We start from the raw sequence: 22,425 nt of genomic DNA on the forward strand, positions 1-22,425 counted from the left end.
AGTCCAGGGGTCTGTAACATTACCTCTATATCTGAGTCCAGGGAGGGCTGTACATTACCTCTATATCTGAGTCCAGGGGGCTGTAACATTACCTCTATATCTGAGTCCAGGGGGCTGTAACATTACCTCTATATCTGAGTCCACGGGGGCTGTAACATTACCTCTATATCTGAGTCCAGGGGCTGTAACATTACCTCTATATCTGAGTCCAGGGGGAAGAAACATTACCTCTATATCTGAGTCCGGGGAGGGGGACTGTAACATTACCTCTATATCTGAGTCCAGGGGGCTGTAACATTACCTCTATATCTGAGTCCAGGGGGTGTAACATTACCTCTATATCTGAGTCCAGGGGGTGTAACATTACCTCTATATCTGAGTCCAGGGGTCTGTAACATTACCTCTATATCTGAGTCCAGGGGGCTAACATTACCTCTATATCTGAGTCCAGGGTTCTGTAACATTATACCTCTATATCTGAGTCCAGGGGTCTGTAACATTACCTCTATATCTGAGTCCAGGGAGGGCGGTAACATTACCTCTATATCTGAGTCCAGGGGCTGTAACATTACCTCTATATCTGAGTCCAGGGGCTGTAACAGTACCTCTATATCTGAGTCCAGGGGGCTGTAACATTACCTCTATATCTGAGTCCAGGGGGCTGTAACATTACCTCTATATCTGAGTCCAGGGGGCTGTAACATTACCTCTATATCTGAGTCCAGGGGGCTGTAACATTACCTCTATATCTGAGTCAGGGGGCTGTAACATTACCTCTATATCTGAGTCCAGGGGGCTGTAACATTACCTCTATATCTGAGTCCAGGGGGCTGTAACATTACCTCTATATCTGAGTCCAGGGGAAGAAACATTACCTCTATATCTGAGTCCGGGGAGGGGGACTGTAACATTATCTCTATATCTGAGTCCAGGGGGTGTAACATTACCTCTATATCTGAGTCCAGGGGCTGTAACATTACCTCTATATCTGAGGGGGACTGTAACATTACCTCTATATCTGAGTCCAGGGGGCTGTAACATTACCTCTATATCTGAGTCCAGGGGGGTGTAACGTTACCTCTATATCTGAGTCCAGGGGCTCTAACATTATCTATATCTGAGTCCAGGGGGTGTAACATTACCTCTATATCTGAGTCCAGGGGGCTGTAACATTATCTCTATATCTGAGTCCAGGGGGTGTAACATTACCTCTATATCTGAGTCCGGGGAGGGGGACTGTAACATTACCTCTATATCTGAGTCCAGGGGGCTGTAACATTACCTCTATATCTGAGTCCAGGGGGCTGTAACATTACCTCTATATCTGTCCAGGGGCTGTCTATATCTGAGTCCAGGGGGTGTAACGTTACCTCTATATCTGAGTCCATTACCTCTATATCTGAGTCCAGGGGGACTGTAACATTACCTCTATATCTGAGTCCAGGGGGCTGTAACATTACCTCTATATCTGAGTCCAGGGGGTGTAACATTACCTCTATATCTGAGTCCAGGGGACTGTAACATTACCTCTATATCTGAGTCCGGGGGAGGGGGACTGTAACATTACCTCTATATCTGAGTCCAGGGGGTGTAACATTACCTCTATATCTGAGTCCAGGGGGCTGTAACATTACCTCTATATCTGAGTCCAGGGGGGCTGTGGGTCACTGACTCTTTTCCTGCCCCTCAGTTTCCCATCTGAGCTCCGTCTGGCTGGCACCGCCTCCGGCTCTTTCCTGGGGTGGGGGGCTAGGGGGGATGGTACTCTCCTGGAACACACACACAGACACACACACACACAGACATCACATCAATGAAAAGGTCTAAAACACCAAACAACACGACACTAAGATAAATACAATGTTAAGAGGATGATAATACAATGTTAAGAGGACGATAATACAATGTTAAGAGGATGATAAGTCATTTTCCAACAAAGGGAAAGGGGAGCAATCGTCTGTACCTGTTTGAGACTCTGGGCTGTGATTGGGCACCACAGCGGGGTGTTCTGGATGCTGATAAGGTATGGACGTGGTGATGGCACTAGGGCTGAGGTACGGGCTGTTGTAGTGTGTGTTGTAGTATGGTGAGTACTGGCTTTGGCTGTAGCTGGAGTACCCTGAGAAGTCCTGACGGAGGGAACATGATCACATTTAAACACTTGTTGTAGTACCCTGAGAAGTCCTGACTGATGGGAACAAGATCACATTTAAACACTTGTTGTAGTACCCTGAGAAGTCCTGACTGATGGGAACAAGATCACAATTAAACACTTGTTGTAGTACCCTGAGAAGTCCTGACAGAGGGAACAAGATCACATTTAAACACTTGTTGTAGTACCCTGAGAAGTCCTGACAGAGGGAACAAGATCACATTTAAACACTTGTTGTAATACCCTGAGAAGTCCTGACAGAGGGAACAAGATCACATTTAAACACTTGTTGTAGTACCCTGAGAAGTCCTGACAGAGGGAACAAGATCACATTTAAACACTTGTTGTAGTACCCTGAGAAGTCCTGACAGAGGGAACAAGATCACATTTAAACACTTGTTGTAGTACCCTGAGAAGTCCTGACAGAGGGAACAAGATCACATTTAAACACTTGTTGGAGTACCCTGAGAAGTCCTGACAGAGGGAACAAGATCACATTTAAACACTTGTTGTAGTACCCTGAGAAGTCCTGACAGAGGGAACAAGATCAATATTAAACACTTGTTGTAGTACCCTGAGAAGTCCTGACAGAGGGAACAAGATCACATTTAAACACTTGTTGTAGTACCCTGAGAAGTCCTGACGGAGGGAACAAGATCAATATTAAACACTTGTTGTAGTACCCTGAGAAGTCCTGACGGAGGGAACAAGATCACATTTAAACACTTGTTGTAGTACCCTGAGAAGTCCTGACGGAGGGAACAAGATCAATATTAAACACTTGTTGTAGTACCCTGAGAAGTCCTGACGGAGGGAACAAGATCAATATTAAACACTTGTTGTAGTACCCTGAGAAGTCCTGACGGAGGGAACAAGATCACATTTAAACACTTGTTGTAGTACCCTGAGAAGTCCTGACGGAGGGAACAAGATCAATATTAAACACTTGTTGTAGTACCCTGAGAAGTCCTGACAGAGGGAACAAGATCACATTTAAACACTTGTTGTAGTACCCTGAGAAGTCCTGACGGAGGGAACATGATCACATTTAAACACTTGTTGTAGTACCCTGAGAAGTCCTGACGGAGGGAACATGATCACATTTAAACACTTGTTGTAGTACCCTGAGAAGTCCTGACGGAGGGAACATGATCACATTTAAACACTTGTTGTAGTACCCTGAGAAGTCCTGACGGAGGGAACATGATCACATTTAAACACTTGTTGTAGTACCCTGAGAAGTCCTGACGGAGGGAACAAGATCACATTTAAACACTTGTTGTAGTACCCTGAGAAGTCCTGACGGAGGGAACAAGATCACATTTAAACACTTGTTGTAGTACCCTGAGAAGTCCTGACGGAGGGAACAAGATCAATATTAAACACTTGTTGTAGTACCCTGAGAAGTCCTGACGGAGGGAACAAGATCAATATTAAACACTTGTTGTAGTACCCTGAGAAGTCCTGACGGAGGGAACAAGATCAATATTAAACACTTGTTGTAGTACCCTGAGAAGTCCTGACGGAGGGAACAAGATCACATTTAAACACTTGTTGTAGTACCCTGAGAAGTCCTGACGGAGGGAACAAGATCAATATTAAACACTTGTTGTAGTACCCTGAGAAGTCCTGACGGAGGGAACTAGATCACATTTAAACACTTGTTGTAGTACCCTGAGAAGTCCTGACGGAGGGAACAAGATCAATATTAAACACTTGTTGTAGTACCCTGAGAAGTCCTGACGGAGGGAACAAGATCAATTTAAACACTTGTTGTAGTACCCTGAGAAGTCCTGACGGAGGGAACAAGATCACATTTAAACACTTGTTGTAGTACCCTGAGAAGTCCTGACGGAGGGAACAAGATCAATTTAAACACTTGTTGTAGTACCCTGAGAAGTCCTGACGGAGGGAACAAGATCAATATTAAACACTTGTTGTAGTACCCTGAGAAGTCCTGACGGAGGGAACATGATCACATTTAAACACTTGTTGTAGTACCCTGAGAAGTCCTGACGGAGGGAACAAGATCACATTTAAACACTTGTTGTAGTACCCTGAGAAGTCCTGACGGAGGGAACAAGATCACATTTAAACACTTGTTGTAGTACCCTGAGAAGTCCTGACGGAGGGAACAAGATCACATTTAAACACTTGTTGTAGTACCCTGAGAAGTCCTGACGGAGGGAACAAGATCACATTTAAACACTTGTTGTAGTACCCTGAGAAGTCCTGACGGAGGGAACAAGATCAATTTAAACACTTGTTGTAGTACCCTGAGAAGTCCTGACGGAGGGAACAAGATCAATATTAAACACTTGTTGTAGTACCCTGAGAAGTCCTGACGGAGGGAACAAGATCACATTTAAACACTTGTTGTAGTACCCTGAGAAGTCCTGACGGAGGGAACAAGATCACATTTAAACACTTGTTGTAGTACCCTGAGAAGTCCTGACGGAGGGAACAAGATCACATTTAAACACTTGTTGTAGTACCCTGAGAAGTCCTGACGGAGGGAACAAGATCACATTTAAACACTTGTTGTAATACCCTGAGAAGTCCTGACGGAGGGAACAAGATCACATTTAAACACTTGTTGTAGTACCCTGAGAAGTTCTGACGGAGGGAACAAGATCAATATTAAACACTTGTTGTAGTACCCTGAGAAGTCCTGACGGAGGGAACAAGATCACATTTAAACACTTGTTGTAGTACCCTGAGAAGTCCTGACGGAGGGAACAAGATCACATTTAAACACTTGTTGTAGTACCCTGAGAAGTCCTGACGGAGGGAACATGATCACATTTAAACACTTGTTGTAGTACCCTGAGAAGTCCTGACGGAGGGAACATGATCACATTTAAACACTTGTTGTAGTACCCTGAGAAGTCCTGACGGAGGGAACAAGATCACATTTAAACACTTGTTGTAGTACCCTGAGAAGTCCTGACGGAGGGAACATGATCACATTTAAACACTTGTTGTAGTACCCTGAGAAGTCCTGACGGAGGGAACAAGATCACATTTAAACACTTGTTGTAGTACCCTGAGAAGTCCTGACGGAGGGAACAAGATCACATTTAAACACTTGTTGTAGTACCCTGAGAAGTCCTGACGGAGGGAACAAGATCAATATTAAACACTTGTTGTAGTACCCTGAGAAGTCCTGACGGAGGGAACATGATCACATTTAAACACTTGTTGTAGTACCCTGAGAAGTCCTGACAGAGGGAACAAGATCACATTTAAACACTTGTTGTAGTACCCTGAGAAGTCCTGACGGAGGGAACAAGATCACATTTAAACACTTGTTGTAGTACCCTGAGAAGTCCTGACGGAGGGAACAAGATCACATTTAAACACTTGTTGTAGTACCCTGAGAAGTCCTGACGGAGGGAACAAGATCACATTTAAACACTTGTTGTAGTACCCTGAGAAGTCCTGACGGAGGGAACAAGATCACATTTAAACACTTGTTGTAGTACCCTGAGAAGTCCTGACGGAGGGAACAAGATCACATTTAAACACTTGTTGTAGTACCCTGAGAAGTCCTGACGGAGGGAACAAGATCACATTTAAACACTTGTTGTAGTACCCTGAGAAGTCCTGACGGAGGGAACAAGATCATTTAAACACATTTAAACACTTGTTGTAGTACCCTGAGAAGTCCTGACGGAGGGAACAAGATCACATTTAAACACTTGTTGTAGTACCCTGAGAAGTCCTGACGGAGGGAACAAGATCACATTTAAACACTTGTTGTAGTACCCTGAGAAGTCCTGACGGAGGGAACAAGATCACATTTAAACACTTGTTGTAGTACCCTGAGAAGTCCTGACGGAGGGAACAAGATCACATTTAAACACTTGTTGTAGTACCCTGAGAAGTCCTGACGGAGGGAACAAGATCACATTTAAACACTTGTTGTAGTACCCTGAGAAGTCCTGACAGAGGGAACATGATCACATTTAAACACTTATTGTAGTTAAACCTGAGAAGTCCTGACGGAGGGAACATGATCACATTTAAACACTTGTTGTAGTACCCTGAGAAGTCCTGACGGAGTGAACATGATCACATTTAAACACTTGTTGTAGTACCCTGAGAAGTCTTGACGGAGGGAACATGATCACATTTAAACACTTGTTGTAGTACCCTGAGAAGTCCTGACAGAGGGAACAAGATCAATATTAAACACGAAGAAAATACACAGAATATTACAAATGATCACATATTGGGCTTCACAGTTCAAAGGCTCCGGAACAGCTTCTACCTTTCTGCTTTTCTCCTCTACCGACAGTTGAAGTCGGAGGTTTACAAACACTTAGGTTGGAGTCATTAAAACTCGTTTTTCAACCACTCCACACATTTCTTGTTAACAAAATATAGTTTTTGCATGCCGGTTAGGACATCTATTTTTCTAACAATTGTTTACAGACAGATTATTTCACTTATAATTCACTGTATCACAATTCCAGTGGGTCAGAAGTTTACATACACTAAGTCGACTGTGCCTTTAAACAGCTTGGAAAATTCCAGAAAATGATGTCATGGCTTTAGAAGCTTCTGATTTACATCATTTTAAGTCAATTGGATGTGTACCTGTGGATGTATTTCAAGGCCTCCCTTCAAACTCAGTGCCTCTTTGCTTGACATCATGGGAAAATCAAAATAAATCAGCAAAGACCTCCACAAAAGAAATTGTAGACCTCCACAAGTCTGGTTCATCCTTGGGAACAATTTCCAAACGCCTGAAGGTACCACCTTAATCTGTACAAACAATAGTACGCAAGTATAAACACATTGGGACCATGCAGCCGTCATACCGCTCAGGAAGGAGACGCGTTCTGTCTCCCGGAGATTAATGTAATTTGGTGCGAAAAGTGCAAATCAATCCCAGAACAACAGCAAAGGACCTTGTGAAGATGCTGGAGGAAATAGGTACAAAAGTATCTATATCCACAATAAAACATGTCCTATATTGACATAACCTGAAAGGCCGCTCAGCAAGGAAGAAGCCACTGCTCCAAAACCGCCATAAAAAAGCCAGACTACGGTTTGCAACTGCATATGGGGACAAAGATTGTACTTTGGGGGGAAATGTCCTCTGGTCTGATGAAACAAAAATAGAACTGTTTGGCCATAATGACCATCGTTATGTTAGGAGGAAAAAGGGGGACGCTTGCAAGCCGAAGAACACCATCCCAACCGTGAAGGGGGTGGCACCATCATGTTGTGGGGGGGCTTTGCTGCTGGAGGGACTGGTGCACTTCACAAAATAGATGGGTAGGGAAAATTAGGAGTTAAAGCTTGGTCGCAAATGGGTCTTCCAAATGGACAATGACCCCAAGCATACTTCCAAAGTTGTGGCAAAATGGCTTAAGGGCAACAAAGTCAAGGTATTGGAATGGCCATCACAAAGCCCTGACCTCAATCCTATAGAAAGATTGTGGGCAGAACTGAAAAAGCGTGTGCGAGCAAGGAAGCATACAAACCTGACTGTGTTACACCAGCTCTGTCAGGAGGAATGGGCCAAAATTCACCCAACTTATTGTGGGAAGCTTGTGGAAGGCTACCCAAAATGTTTGACCCAAGTTAAACAATTTAAAGGCAATGCTACCAAATACTAATTTAGTGTATGTAAACTTCTGACCCACTGGGAATGTGATGAAAGAAATAAAACCTGAAATAAATCATTCTCTCTACTATTATTCTGACATTTCACATTCTTAAATTTAAGTGGTGAACCTAACTGACCTAAAACAGGGAATTTTTACTGGGATTAAATGTCAGGAATTGTTGAAAACTGAGTTTAAATGTAGTTGGCTAAGGTGAATGTAAACTTCCGACTTCAACTGTATTTGTACATATTACCTCATTCAATCACCCCAACTACCTCACACCCCAGTACACTGACTCAGTACTCCTTGTATGTAGCCTGTATAAAGCTTCATTATTGTTATTTTATTGTGTTACTAGTTTCTTTTGATCTAATTGTTAATTGTCATACTTTAACTGCATTGTTGGGAAAGGGCTCGTAAGTCAGCATTTCACAATGCTGTGAAATAAGACTGGATTATCTGGATTTATCAACAAAACATTTTTTTTACGATGTCCTCATGAAGGACATTATTGCAGAAAGCTTGAAAATGTGTGACACATACAATTGTAGGTTGCAGAAGTCCAAACTCATTTCATACTATCCCAGCTATTTGGATACTTTGTGTACTGCAAGAGAAAGCTGGTTTTGTTTGTAATGTCTTGCGTATTACATCTGGTACTGACCTGTTGTGTGGTGTTGAAGGGAGTTGAGCCTGTGATGGGGTTGGCTCCCTGGAAAATCCCAGATGAAATACTGTTACCTGGAAAACAACATCAAACCAACGTTAAAAACAGACTCACATTGACAGATGTTGGACATCTACTGAAAGCTGCAATGGAAAAATATGTTTATTGTTATTTTATCCCTTGAAAGAGATGTTTATAATGAATGGAGCCGGAGAATTCAACAATGCAAGACAGACAAACGTAACTGAACAGAACTAGCAGGCCTATCATTCGAGTATATCAGTCAATTGCCACTCATTTTGGGGCAATACAATAGAATTTGTAACTATGTATACTTATACTGTGAGACAACATTGGCCCTAGAATGTTTTTCCAGAAATCCTGGTTGGAAGATTCACGGAATAAGAAGGGAATAAGCTGAGAAATCTGAAAGCCTCCGACCATAATGTCTGGAAAACATGAGAATTTGGGGAAAGTTACTGGACTTTTGAGCCCTAGTTGGCCTAACATATAGAGATATTGTCATAGAAAAAGAATCCTGCAGCAACAGGAATTTTACGTTTAGTCCATAATGTTGCTTGATCGGTGGTTAGATGAGGCTACATGTGCTATACCGTTAATATAACCATGTTTTAATGCAGGTTTTCAGTGAATTTATGTATATCATGAAGCTCATCTTAATTTCCTGAGGCGCAGGAAAATTCTCAACAACAACAGATTGAGCAAATTAAGATCCTACACCTGTATCATAATGTAATCAACTTAACAGTTATCACTGAAGTAGCTTCACGACTGGCTTTAAAACACTGACTTGCCTCAACCCCGCCAGTGACAAGCCAGTCCTCAGAGAGTATTGATTGATGAGTCCCAACAACAACAATGCAGGCGGGGGAGCCCTGGTGCGCTACCTAGCTACTCCATCAGTGTTATCAACTCTGCTGAAGGAATGCTTTCCTCTGGGCTCTTTTCCCTGGCCACACTTGTTTGTTACCCCTCCATCCATCCATCCATCCATCCATCCACCCCAAGATTCAACGATAGATGAATGACTACCCAGAACCACCCGGGAGTCATCTAGGACCACACAACATAGTCTTCAAAGCAACAACAACACAAACCAGAAGCATTCCAAATAAATAGTGGACTTTCTGGTTCTGATTTGGTTTCTCCTCTGTAGTGTAGTGTAGTGTAGTGTGTAGTGTAGTATAGTGTGTAGTGTGTAGTGTAGTGTAGTGTGTAGTGTAGTGTGTATGGTGTGTTTGTGTGTGTGTGCGTGTGCGTGTGCATGTGCGTGTGCGTGTGCGTGTGCGTGTGCGTGTGTGTGTGTGTGTGTGTGTGTGTGTGTGTGTGTGTGTGTGTGTGTGTGTGTGTGCGTGCGTGCGTGCGTGTGTGTGTGTGGGAGGAGAGGTCTAGTGGTCTCGTACATGGAGTTGCCATGGGAGCTTGTTTCAAGTCACTCTAGATTGTGTTTACCTGTATTAAAACAAATTACTTAACACAGCGTTTTCCCATGTATGATTTAACACAGCGTTTCCCCATGTATGACTTGACACAGCGTTTACCCATGTATGACTTAACACAGCGTTTCCCCATGTATGACTTAACACAGCGTTTACCCATGTATGACTTAACACAGCGTTTACCCATGTATGACTTAACACAGCGTTTACCCATGTATGACTTAACACAGCGTTTACCCATGTATGACTTGACACAGCGTTTACCCATGTATGACTTAACACAGCGTTTCCCCATGTACGACTTAACACAGCGTTTCCCCATGTATGACTTGACACAGCGTTTCCCCATGTATGACTTAACACAGCGTTTCCCCATGTACGACTTAACACAGCGTTTCCCCATGTATGACTTGACACAGCGTTTCCCCATGTATGACTTAACACAGCGTTTACCCATGTATGACTTGACACAGCGTTTCCCCATGTACGACTTGACACAGCGTTTACCCATGTATGACTTAACACAGCGTTTCCCCGTGTATTAATCAGCTGGCTTGATTTCAGATAGCTGGAATAACAGTGTTTCAGTCTTGCTTTCTGAAGGCAGCGGCAGCCATCGAAGCTGGAACAGACTATAATTTATTCCAAGCTTAAAATACAAATTACAGACCAAGACAAACACCATCCTCTTTGATGATGTATCAATGTGGATTCTAGAATCCTCTTCTGTCAACTGTTCAACTCGACCAATAAGAAACGCTCATTTTTGTTTTTCATTGCAAAAGGTTTTGCTACGGTGTGTACTACAGTGGCCTTGCATTCTCCTGTCAGTGGGTCCATGCAGTTCTTCCATTAGGCTCACAACATGCACCTTAACCTCTAGCCTCTGACGGAGCAGGGTCAATTTCACGCTGCTTTGAAATCCATCAAGTCCCACTGAGCCAAGCATGCTCTGGGCGCCAAATAACTGGGGAATGTGTGGAGCACAGACACACACATAGACACATGTACGCACCCACGCACGTGTGCAGGCACACACACAAGCATACAAATGCACACATGGATGCACGTACACACACACACTTTCTTTGACTCTTTCTCTCTCTCTCTTAAACACCCACATGCCCCCTCACCGTCACCCCCTCACGCACACACCCACATGCTGGTCTGAGCCCGGGCTGTGTGTTGTGGGTGTGGTGGGAGGAAGGGGGCTGACGCCAGGCACCCAGACCGCAGCTAATCGAGAACAGGTGTGGAGGAGGACAGACGGCACTGCTACGGACACCCACCTGGAAACGCCAGGACCTCACTCACTGGCCCGTAGTGATGGAGAGATCAGAGAGAGAAAGAAAGAGAGGGAGCGAGCGAGCAAGCGAAGGTATATGGACTGGCCATAGAAAATAGGATATATCTCAGCAAGTGAGAGAGGCAGAGTGAGTGTGTGTGTGTGTGTGTGTGAGAGAGAGAGAGAGAGAGAGAGAGAGAGAGGGAGAGAGAGATCAGAGAGATCAGAGAGAAATAAAGACAGAGAGGAGGAGGAGAGATCAGAGATAAATAAAGACACAGAGGAGGAGGAGAGATCAGAGAGAAATACAAAGATAGAGAGAGGAGGAGGAGAGATCAGAGAGAAATAGAGACAGAGAGGAGGAGGTGAGATCAGAGAGAAATAGAGAGAGGAGGAGGAGAGATCAGAGAGAAATAGAGAGAGAGGAGGAGGAGGAGAGATCAGAGAGAAATAGAGAGAGAGAGATGAAGAGGAGAGATCAGAGATAAATAAAGAGAGAGAAGGAGGAGAGATCAGAGAGAAATAGAGAGAGAGAGAGAGAGAGGAGAGATCAAAGAGATATAAAGAGAGAGGAGGAGGAGAGATCAGAGAGAAATAAAGAGAGAGGAGGAGGAGAGATCAGAGAGAAATAGAGAGTGGAGGAGGAGGAGAGATCAGAGCGAAATAAAGAGAGAGAGAGAGAGAGAGAGAGAGAGAGAGAGAGGGAGGAGGAGAGATCAGAGAGAAATAGAGAGAGAGAGAGGAGGAGAGATCAGAGAGAAATAAAGAGAGAGGAGAAGGAGGAGAGATCAGAGAGAAATAAAGAGGAGGAGGAGGAGAGATCAGAGAGAAATAAAGAGAGAAGAGGAGGAGGATAGATCAGAGAGAAATAGAGAGAGAGAGAGGAGAGATCAGAGAGAAATAGAGAGAGAGAGAGGAGAGATCAGAGAGAAATAAAGAGAGGAGGAGGATGAGAGATCAGAGAGAAATAGAGAGAGAGGAGGAGGAGGAGAGATCAGAGAGAAATAGAGAGAGAGAGAGAGAGAGAGGAGAGATCAGAGAGAAATAAAGAGAGGAGGAGGAGAGATCAGAGAGAAATAGAGAGAGAGAGAGAGAGAGAGAGAGGAAGAGAGATCAGAGAAATAAAGGGAGAGGAGGAGGAGAGATCAGAGAGAAATAGAGAGAGAGAGAGAGGAGAAGGAGAGATCATAGAGAAAGGACCAGAAAGAGGTGGAGAGATTAGAGGGAGTACTGACTGTGTGTGTGTGTGTGTGTGTGTGTGTGTGTGTGTGTGTGTGTGTGTGTGTGTGTGTGTGTGTGTGTGTGTGTGTGTGTGTGTGTGTGTGTGAGAGAGAGACAGAGAGAGTGACTGACCGTGTGTAGAGTAGCCATAGAGAGCCTGGCTGGGGGGAGTGCTGCTGTAGTTTGAGTAGTTCAGGAGACTGGTCTGTCCTGGAGAGAGGCTAAGGCCATCCTCTGTCTTAATGTCTGCAGAGGAAACGACAGACATAATTATTATCCACACTGGATTCAGTTACTGACACTGGTCACACTGGGTTTTACAGAGAGGCATGCTGGAAAACTGGATCTAGTTTGAGGCCCTGGTGTAAATGCATGTGAGGAATGTGTTGCATATAGCCTGCCGGCCTCTAGTTTGAGGCCCTGGTGTAAATGCATGTGAGGAATGTGTTGCATATAGCCTGCAGGCCTCTAGTTTGAGGCCCTGGTGTAAATGCATGTGAGGAATGTGTTGCACACAGCCTGCAGGCCTCTAGTTTGAGGCCCTGGTGTAAATGCATGTGAGGGATGTGATGCACACAGCCTGCAGGCCTCTAGTTTGAGGCCCTGGTGTAAATACATGTGAGGGATTTTTTTTATTTATTTCACCTTTATTTAACCAGGTAGGCAAGTTGAGAACAAGTTCTCATTTACAATTGCGACCTGGCCAAGATAAAGCAAAGCAGTTCAACACACACAACGACACAGAGTTACACATGGAGTAAAACAAACATACAGTCAATAATACAGTATAAACAAGTCTATATACGATGTGAGCAAATGAGGTGAGATAAGAGAGGTAAAGGCAAAAAAAAGGCCATGGTGGCAAATTAAATACAATATAGCAAGTAAAACACTGGAATGGTAGATTTGCAATGGAAGAATGTGCAAAGTAGAAATAAAAATAATGGGGTGCAAAGGAGCAAAATAAATAAATAAATGAAATACAGTAGGGGAAGAGGTAGTTGTTTGGGATAAATTATAGGTGGGCTATGTACAGGTGCAGTAATCTGTGAGCTGCTCTGACAGTTGGTGCTTAAAGCTAGTGAGGGAGATAAGTGTTTCCAGTTTCAGAGATTTTTGTAGTTCGTTCCAGTCATTGGCAGCAGAGAACTGGAAGGAGAGGCGGCCAAAGAAAGAATTGGTTTTGGGGGTGACTAGAGAGATATTGCTGCTGGAGCGTGTGCTACAGGTGGGAGATGCTATGGTGACCAGCGAGCTGAGATAAAGGGGGACGTTACCTAGCAGGGCCTTGTAGATGACATGGAGCCAGTGGGTTTGGCGACGAGTATGAAGCGAGGGCCAGCCAATGAGAGCGTACAGGTCGCAATGGTGGGTAGTATATGGGGCTTTGGTGACAAAACGGATTGCACTGTGATAGACTGCATCCAATTTGTTGAGTAGGGTATTGGAGGCTATTTTGTAAATGACATCGCCAAAGTCGAGGATTGGTAGGATGGTCAGTTTTACAAGGGTATGTTTGGCAGCATGAGTGAAGGATGCTTTGTTGCGAAATAGGAAGCCAATTCTAGATTTAACTTTGGATTGGAGATGTTTGATATGGGTCTGGAAGGAGAGTTCACAGTCTAACCAGACACCTAAGTATTTGTAGTTGTCCACGTATTCTAAGTCAGAGCCTTCCAGAGTAGTGATGTTGGACAGGCGGGCAGGTGCAGGTAGCGATCGGTTGAAGAGCATGCATTTAGTTTTACTTGTATTTAAGAGCAATTGGAGGCCACGGAAGGAGAGTTGTATGGCATTGAAGCTTGCCTGGAGGGTTGTTAACACAGTGTCCAAAGAAGGGCCAGAAGTATACAGAATGGTGTCGTCTGCGTAGAGGTGGATCAGAGACTCACCAGCAGCAAGAGCGACCTCATTGATGTATACAGAGAAGAGAGTCGGTCCAAGAATTGAACCCTGTGGCACCCCCAAAGAGACTGCCAGAGGTCCGGACAGCAGACCCTCCGATTTTACACACTGAACTCTATCAGAGAAGTAGTTGGTGAACCAGGCGAGGCAATCATTTGAGAAACCAAGGCTGTCGAGTCTGCCGATGAGGATGTGGTGATTGACAGAGTCGAAAGCCTTGGCCAGATCAATGAATACGGCTGCACAGTAATGTTTCTTATCGATGGCAGTTAAGATATCGTTTAGGACCTTGAGCATGGCTGAAGTGCACCCATGAACAGCTCTGAAATCAGATTGCATAGCAGAGAAGGTATGGTGAGATTCGAAATGGTCGGTAATCTGTTTGTTGACTTGGCTTTCGAAGACCTTAGAAAGGCATGGTAGGATAGATATAGGTCTGTAGCAGTTTGGGTCAAGAGTGTCCCCCTCTTTGAAGAGGGGGATGACCGCAGCTGCTTTCCAATCTTTGGGAATCTCAGAAGACAAGAAAGAGAGGTTGAACAGGCTAGTAATAGGGGTGGCAACAATTTCGGCAGATAATTTTAGAAAGAAAGGGTCCAGATTGTCTAGCCCGGCTGATTTGTAGGGGTCCAGATTTTGCAGCTCTTTCAGGACATCAGCTGAACGGATTTGGGAGAAGGAGAAATGGGGAAGGCTTGGGCGAGTTGCTGTGGGGAGTGCAGTGCTGTTGACCGGGGTAGGAGTGGCCAGGTGGAAAGCATGGCCAGCCGTAGAAAAATGCTTATTGAAATTCTCAATTATGGTGGATTTATCAGTGGTGACAGTGTTTCCTATCTTCAGTGCAGTGGGCAGCTGGGAGGAGGTGTTCTTATTCTCCATGGACTTTACAGGGTCCCAGAACTTTTTTGAGTTAGTGTTGCAGGAAGCAAATTTCTGCTTGAAAAAGCTAGCCTTAGCTTTTCTAACTGCCTGTGTATAATGGTTTCTAGCTTCCCTGAACAGCTGCATATCACGGGGCTGTTTGATGCTAATGCAGAACGTCATAGGATGTTTTTGTGTTGGTTAAGGGCAGTCAGGTCTGGGGAGAACCAAAGGCTATATCTGTTCCTGGTTCTAAATTTCTTGAATGGGGCATGTTTATTTAAGATGGTTAGGAAGGCATTTAAAAAAAATATCCAGGCATCCTCTACTGACGGGATGAGATCAATATCCTTCCAGGATACCCTGGCCAGGTCGATTAGAAAGGCCTGCTCGCTGAAGTGTTTCAGGGAGCGTTTGACAGTGATGAGTGGAGGTCGTTTGACCGCTGACCCATTACGGATGCAGGCAATGAGGCAGTGATCGCTGAGATCTTGGTTGAAGACAGCAGAGGTGTATTTAGAGGGCAAGTTGGTTAGGATGATATCTATGAGGGTGCCCTTGTTTAAGGCTTTGGGGAGGTACCTGGTAGGTTCATTGATAATTTGTGTGAGATTGAGGGCATCAAGTTTAGATTGTACGATGGCTGGGGTGTTAAGCATGTTCCAGTTTAGGTCGCCTAGCAGCACGAGCTCTGACGATAGATGGGGGGCAATCAGTTCACATATGGTGTCCAGAGCACAGCTGGGGGCAGAGGGTGGTCTATAGGCGGCAACGGTGAGAGACTTGTTTTAAGAGAGGTGGATTTTTAAAAGTAGAAGTTCAAATTGTTTGGGTACAGACCTGGATAGTAGGACAGAACTCTGCAGGCTATCTTTGCAGTAGATTGCAACACTGCCCCCTTTGGCAGTTCTATCTTGTCTGAAAAGGTTGTAGTTTGGGATTAAAATTTCAGAATTTTTGGTGGTCTTCCTAAACCAGGATTCAGACACAGCTAGAACATCCGGGTTGGCAGAATGTGCTAAAGCAGTGAATAGAACAAACTTAGGGAGGAGGCTTCTGATGTTAACATGCATAAAACAAAGGCTATTACGGTTACAGAAGTCGTCAAAAGAGAGCGCCTGAGGAATAGGAGTGGAGCTAGGCACTGCAGGGCCTGGATTCACCTCTACATCGCCAGAGGAACAGAGGAGGAGTAAAATAAGGGTACGGCTAAAAGCAAAAATAATTGGTCGTCTAGAACGTCTGGAACAGAGAGTAAAAGGAGGTTTCTGGGGGCGATAAAATAGCATCAAGGTATAATGTACAGACAAAGGTATGGTAGGATGTGAATACAGAGGCGGTAAACCTAGGTATTGAGTGATGAAGAGAGAGATATTGTCTCTAGAAACATCATTGAAACCAGGAGATGTCATTGCATGTGTGGGTGGTGGAACTAATAGGTTGGATAAGGTATAGTGAGCAGGACTAGAGGCTCTACAGTGAAATAAGCCAATAAACACTAACCAGAACAGCAATGGACAAGGCATATTGACATTAAGGAGAGGCATGCTTAGTTGAGTGATCAAAAGGGTCCAGTGAGTAGAGAGGTTGGTTGGGGGTCACGGCGATTTAGACAGCTAGCCAGGCCATCGGTAGCAAGCTAGCATAGGATGGAGGTCTGTTATTAGCCACCTCTTGCGTTCCGTCAGTAGATTAGTGGGGTTCCGTGTGGTAGAGGGGATTAATCCAAATCACACAACAACAACAACAAAAAACAATAGATATAGTTATAGAGGCCCAAGAAGAAAAAATAATAATAATAAAAATAAATAAATAAATTGTCCGATTGTCTATTCAGATAGCAGCCGATAAGACAGCTAACGGTTAGCGGGCCGCAGATTGGCGTTCAGGTAACGTCGCGACGGAGGAGCCCGCCGGATAACTCCTTCGGGTAGATAACGTCGGCAGTCCAGTTGTGGGGCTCCGCGTAGGCAGTAAAACGGGTCCGGATAGGTGATTGTAGCCCAGGAGTGATTGATGGAACTCTTCAGCTGGCTAGCTCCGGAATAATTGATGTTTGCTCCGGAATCGACGAAAGCCGATAGTCACACGGATAGCAGCTATGTGTTGCACACAGCCTGCAGGCCTCTAGTTTGAGGCCCTGGTGTAAATGCACGTGGAGTTGTTACACTTTTTGACTCATCACATTCGCTGCTGCTACTGTTTACTATCTATCCTGTTGCCTAGTCACTTCATCCCTACCTATATGTACATATGTATCACAGTGACCTCGTACCTCTGCACATTGACTCGGTACTGGTACACAGTGTACAGTATATGGCTGAGTTATTGTTACTCATTGTGTATTTATTCATTGTGTTATTATTATTATTTTATTTTATTTTAAGGGGTGTTATTATTTTTAATATTATTGATTATTTTGTATTTATTTTTTCACTCTGCATTGTTGGGATGGGCCTGTAACTAAGCATTTCTCTGTTAGTTTAAGCATGTGACAAATAAAATGAAATACAATTTGATTCCTATTCACGATACCTATTCACGATACCTATTCACGATACCTATTCAAGATACCTATTCACGATACCTATTCACGATACCTATTCACGATACCTATTCACGATACCTATTCACGATACCTATTCACGATACCTATTCACGATACCTATTCACGATACCTATTCACGATACCTATTCACGATACCTATTCAAGATACCTATTCACGATACCTATTCACGATACCTATTCACGATACCTATTCACGATACCTATTCACGATACCTATTCACGATACCTATTCACGATACCTATTCAAGATACCTATTCACGATACCTATTCACGATACCTATTCACGATACCTATTCACGATACCTATTCACGATACCTATTCATGCTGCCTTAGATGCTTTACAACTTTCAAGGTCCTATCTCCCCTCTTCACCCCCGTATTGAAGGAAATGCCGGTACTCACTGTAGGAGGGCATGCCGTAACCCTGGGCATGGTGAGTGTATGGTGGGTAGGGTCCCGCAGGCTGGAGGCCGGGGCTGTACTGGGGCTGTCCGTACGCCGACATGACAGCTCTCAGATCAGCTGATCTGGGAGGAGGAAGTAAAGTTGGTAAGCAACGTGGGGACTATATTCATTGTACAAATTGCCTAGTTTTTGAGAATGTTGGCTGCTGAGCTTATGCTATGCTATGTGTTTGCTACGCTATGCTATGCTTTGCTATGCTATTCTATGATTTGCGATGCTATGCGTTGCTATGGTATGCTATGCTATTATTTGCGATGCTATGCTTTGCTCTGCTATTCTATGATTTGTGATGCTATGCTTTGCTATGCTATTCTATGATTTGTGATGCTATGCTTTGCAATGGTATGCTATGCTATGCAATGCTATGCTATGGCATGCTATGCTCTGCGATGCTTTGCTATGGTATGCTATGCATTGCTATATTGTGGTATGCCTAAGATGTCATCAACACTCACTTGCAGATAAAGTAAGAGTTTGATATGGAGTCTTAGAGGCCCTAGAGGGAAAAATACATGAGAGAACAGAGAAATGTATAAATACCAAAATCAATTATATTTCATTGAGAAATTAAAATTGCAATAAATATGATGAGATATGATTTCACAGTGATATAAGGCTTTATACAATTCCAATACTTAACCATAATACAATAGAATTAAATTTGATTGTAAGTTATATAAGAGATCTGGGGCCTCATTTATCAAGGTGGGTTCTCACAAAAAATACTCTAAACCTTACGTGCAACTTTTCCCCGCAAAGGATGGTATTGATTAGTTCTGAACTTGACGGGAAAGTGTGCGTATGTCCACGTAAATCTCAAACCAGCATGGGCACAACTTCTAGTGTTTGATCAACCGAATTGCAAGCAAATATTGTTATTTTGGGGGAAATGGAGGTGTTTGAGGCATGGGAATTATAATAATGGTAAGCTAATATGAACATTAAAACATTGGTCTAGTGATAAAGAAACCATGCATTTGCTGTTGGTAAATACAGTAGGTTGCTTAGCAGCATACCATCTAATACATTTATTTAACTTTTATTATATACTGTAGATCTACATCTGAATCAAATTTGCAGGACATGTCTCTCCTTTTCTGAAATGACTGGTTTATTCTGCTACACAACAAATATTAGGCTACCATTGATCCATATCTCATTCATTAACCAAGCATGCTACCATTTATCCATATCTCATTCAATAACCAAGCATGCTACCATTTATCCATCTCTCATTCAATAACCAAGCATGCTACCATTTATCCATCTCTCATTCAATAGCCAAGCATGCTACCATTTATCCATCTTTCATTCAATAGCCAAGCATGCTACCATTTATCCATCTCTCATTCAATAGCCAAGCATGCTACCATTTATCCATCTTTCATTCAATAGCCACGCATGCTACCATTTATCCATCTCTCATTCAATAGCCAAGCATGCTACCATTTATCCATCTCTCATTCAATAGCCAAGCATGCTACCATTTATCCATCTCTCATTCAATAGCCAAGCATGCTACCATTTATCCATTGTTCATTCAATAGCCAAGCATGCTACCATTTATCCATCTCTCATTCAATAGCCAAGCATGCTACCATTTATCCATCGCTCATTCAAATAGCCAACCATGCTTGAAAGTAAATAGACCGGTAGCCTTGATAGTCTGTGACAGTCTGGATAGGGTACAGTATTGCTGTGCGATTGAAGCGAGACATCATGGCCTAACGTATTTCATCTCAGAGCCTATACCAAGGCATGAGATAGAAACATAATCATCTATTGATAAATTAAATATTGACCAAGAATTTGTCTTTTGCATAGAAGTGTGGGATATAGCATTTACTTTTAAATTGTTTGAAAAAACAATGCGTTTTTTTTATTTAAAAAAAATATCAAAAAATTCTGCCCTCACCTCTACAGAAATGTAATCAAATTTGCTTTTGCGATTTCTTTTAGTAACTATCATGGCCCAGTTCCAACATCTCCAAATCATTCAGCAAATTATGACATTTTTATTACCATAAAATGTGGATGGAGGGTGTTTTCCAGGCAGGGTTTTAGCGCTAGTTCGCAAGCCCACAAATATACTGTAGTATGGCTCTGATTTATCAATGAAAACATGCATATATTTTGCGTGCAACAGTTTGATAAATCCCAATCATTTGCTGCGCACGGAAATCTTATAATGTCCACGTATTGAGAATTGAGTAAGACATTTACGAACGGTTGATAAATGAGGCCCCTGTTGTTTCTTCAAAGGAAAATATATGTTGTAAATGTCTTCACTGTTACTTGACTCTGTGGAGAGAGTGTTTTCTTCCCTGGTAAGACACAGTCACTCAAGGTCCTCGCCGTCAGCTTTCCTGTGAAAACAATAGTGAATAAGCATCAGAAGTATGTAGGGGATTGACAGATAGCAACATGCCTCGGGCACTGACTTGCTTGGAAGTTTGAACAGAACTCATAGTTCGGTGAAAAGAGGGAGTGGATGATTAACCTACTCGGAATGTTAACAAAGTGATTTGGGTTTTGGAACGAATGGAGTTCCTGACAGAGAGACAGACGGACAGACAGACATGGTACAAGTCGAAAGAAAGGTTTATATAAGGATGCACCATTAGTGATGCCACTGTCAAATGCCTGCTGTAGTTTCCTCTTCCTCGTCATTCAGAATGGCTGTTTGTTAGTAAGAACTTGACAGATTCCATAGTTTCCTGGGAAAGCACTGAAGAATGCCCCACTTCTCTGCTTATCTCTGTCTCGGCACCTTTTTGGCACCCGTACTGTACTACATCACATCAACATGACTTGGGAGAAGTAAACTAGGCCAAGTTAACCGCGTAATCACACAGAACAGAGATGTTTGTGAACTAGAAGCACATATAAACTAAGTCAACTGTAACATTGATGTGAAATGCCAATACACACGAAGCACCAATATATCCAGACTCAGTTCAGCAGAATGATGCATTGCAATTATTGCATAACCCTTAATATACATGTGCAATAAACTAAGACGATTAGACAAGCATTAAAATGGCTTCCAATAGATGAGCATGAGAGTCTGTGAGAGAGCAAAGGAGAGACAGAGAATGAGAGAGGGCAGGGAGAAAGAGAGAGAGAGATAAATAGAGTGAAAGAGAGAAAGATCGAGAGAGATAGAGAGACAGAAAGAGAGCAATAGAGAGAGAGAGAGAAAAAGAATGAGAGAGAAAGGAGGAAGTCAAAGGTCAGTGGGTCAGGGGTCACAAGGTCAATACCAACATTCATCCTTCCAAACACAGGAAGTTGTCACTGGAGTGTATCTCTTTCTACTCAGTAGACCCCAAGACCTACTGTTACTCTCTCTCTCACCCTCTCCCTCTCTCTCTCTCTTTCTCTCTCTCTCTCCCTCTCTCTCTCACTCTCTCTCTCTCTCTCTCACCCTCTTTCTCTCTCTCTCTCCCTCTCTCTCTCGCTCTCTCTCTCTCTCTTTGTCTCTCTCTCGCTCTCTCTCTGTCTTTTTATCTATCAATCGCTTTCTCGCTCTCTTTTTATCTCTTTTCTCTAATTTATCTCTCTCTCTACCTCTTTCAGACTACTGTTCAATGAGAAGCTCAAAAGGGGACATAACCAAAACAAACCCTATGCTGACCATGTACTCTATGTGTTTCTAACAACTGCTCAATCAAAACCAGTATCCAGGTTTCCTTGGTAAGAAAAACAAACAGATAAACAGAGTCTCAAACAAAAAGAAACGCACTGCATATTCATTTGAACATGATCTCATCTTGTGGCTCAAGAAGATTGAATGACCTAACTTCAACATATGATGAAATGCTAACTTCATGACAGAGTAGCTCCAACGTGTCTTCAGTCATTCTCCTGCATTTATTTGACATACTATGCGACTGTAAATATAACAGAACGCTGGTCACTTTTCCCCTCAAGTTTCATACCTACTTTACAGTGGCTTAAAAAGGGTTTATTTACATGGCAATTACATACGTTGACACATATCCATGTAGACACATACATTTGAAGTCGGAGGTTTACATACACCTTAGCCAAATACATTTAAACTCAGTTTTCACGATTCCTGACATTTAATCCTAGTAAAAAGTCCCTGTCTTAGGTCAGTTAGGATCACCACTTTATTTTAACAATGTGAAATGTCAGAATAATAGTAGAGGGAGTGATTTATGTCAGCTTTTATTTATTTCACCACATTCCCA

General features: G+C 43.1%; 1 protein-coding gene across 1 annotated transcript in view; it reads right to left on the minus strand.

Moving 5' to 3' along the window:
* The window catches only part of LOC112255353 (eyes absent homolog 2), a 63,058-nt gene that overhangs the window by 21,240 nt on the left and 19,393 nt on the right, over positions 1–22,425 (minus strand). Inside the window, 8 exon segments of the mRNA XM_042324816.1 lie at positions 1,601–1,728; positions 1,731–1,769; positions 1,964–2,129; positions 8,438–8,514; positions 12,539–12,652; positions 18,146–18,270; positions 18,664–18,704; positions 20,504–20,574. Of these exon segments, the coding sequence (XP_042180750.1) occupies positions 1,601–1,728; positions 1,731–1,769; positions 1,964–2,129; positions 8,438–8,514; positions 12,539–12,652; positions 18,146–18,248 (627 nt within the window). The 5' untranslated portion in view covers positions 18,249–18,270; positions 18,664–18,704; positions 20,504–20,574.

This window comes from Oncorhynchus tshawytscha, linkage group LG07 (assembly GCF_018296145.1).
Source record: "Oncorhynchus tshawytscha isolate Ot180627B linkage group LG07, Otsh_v2.0, whole genome shotgun sequence".
NCBI classification, from domain to species: domain Eukaryota; kingdom Metazoa; phylum Chordata; class Actinopteri; order Salmoniformes; family Salmonidae; genus Oncorhynchus; species Oncorhynchus tshawytscha.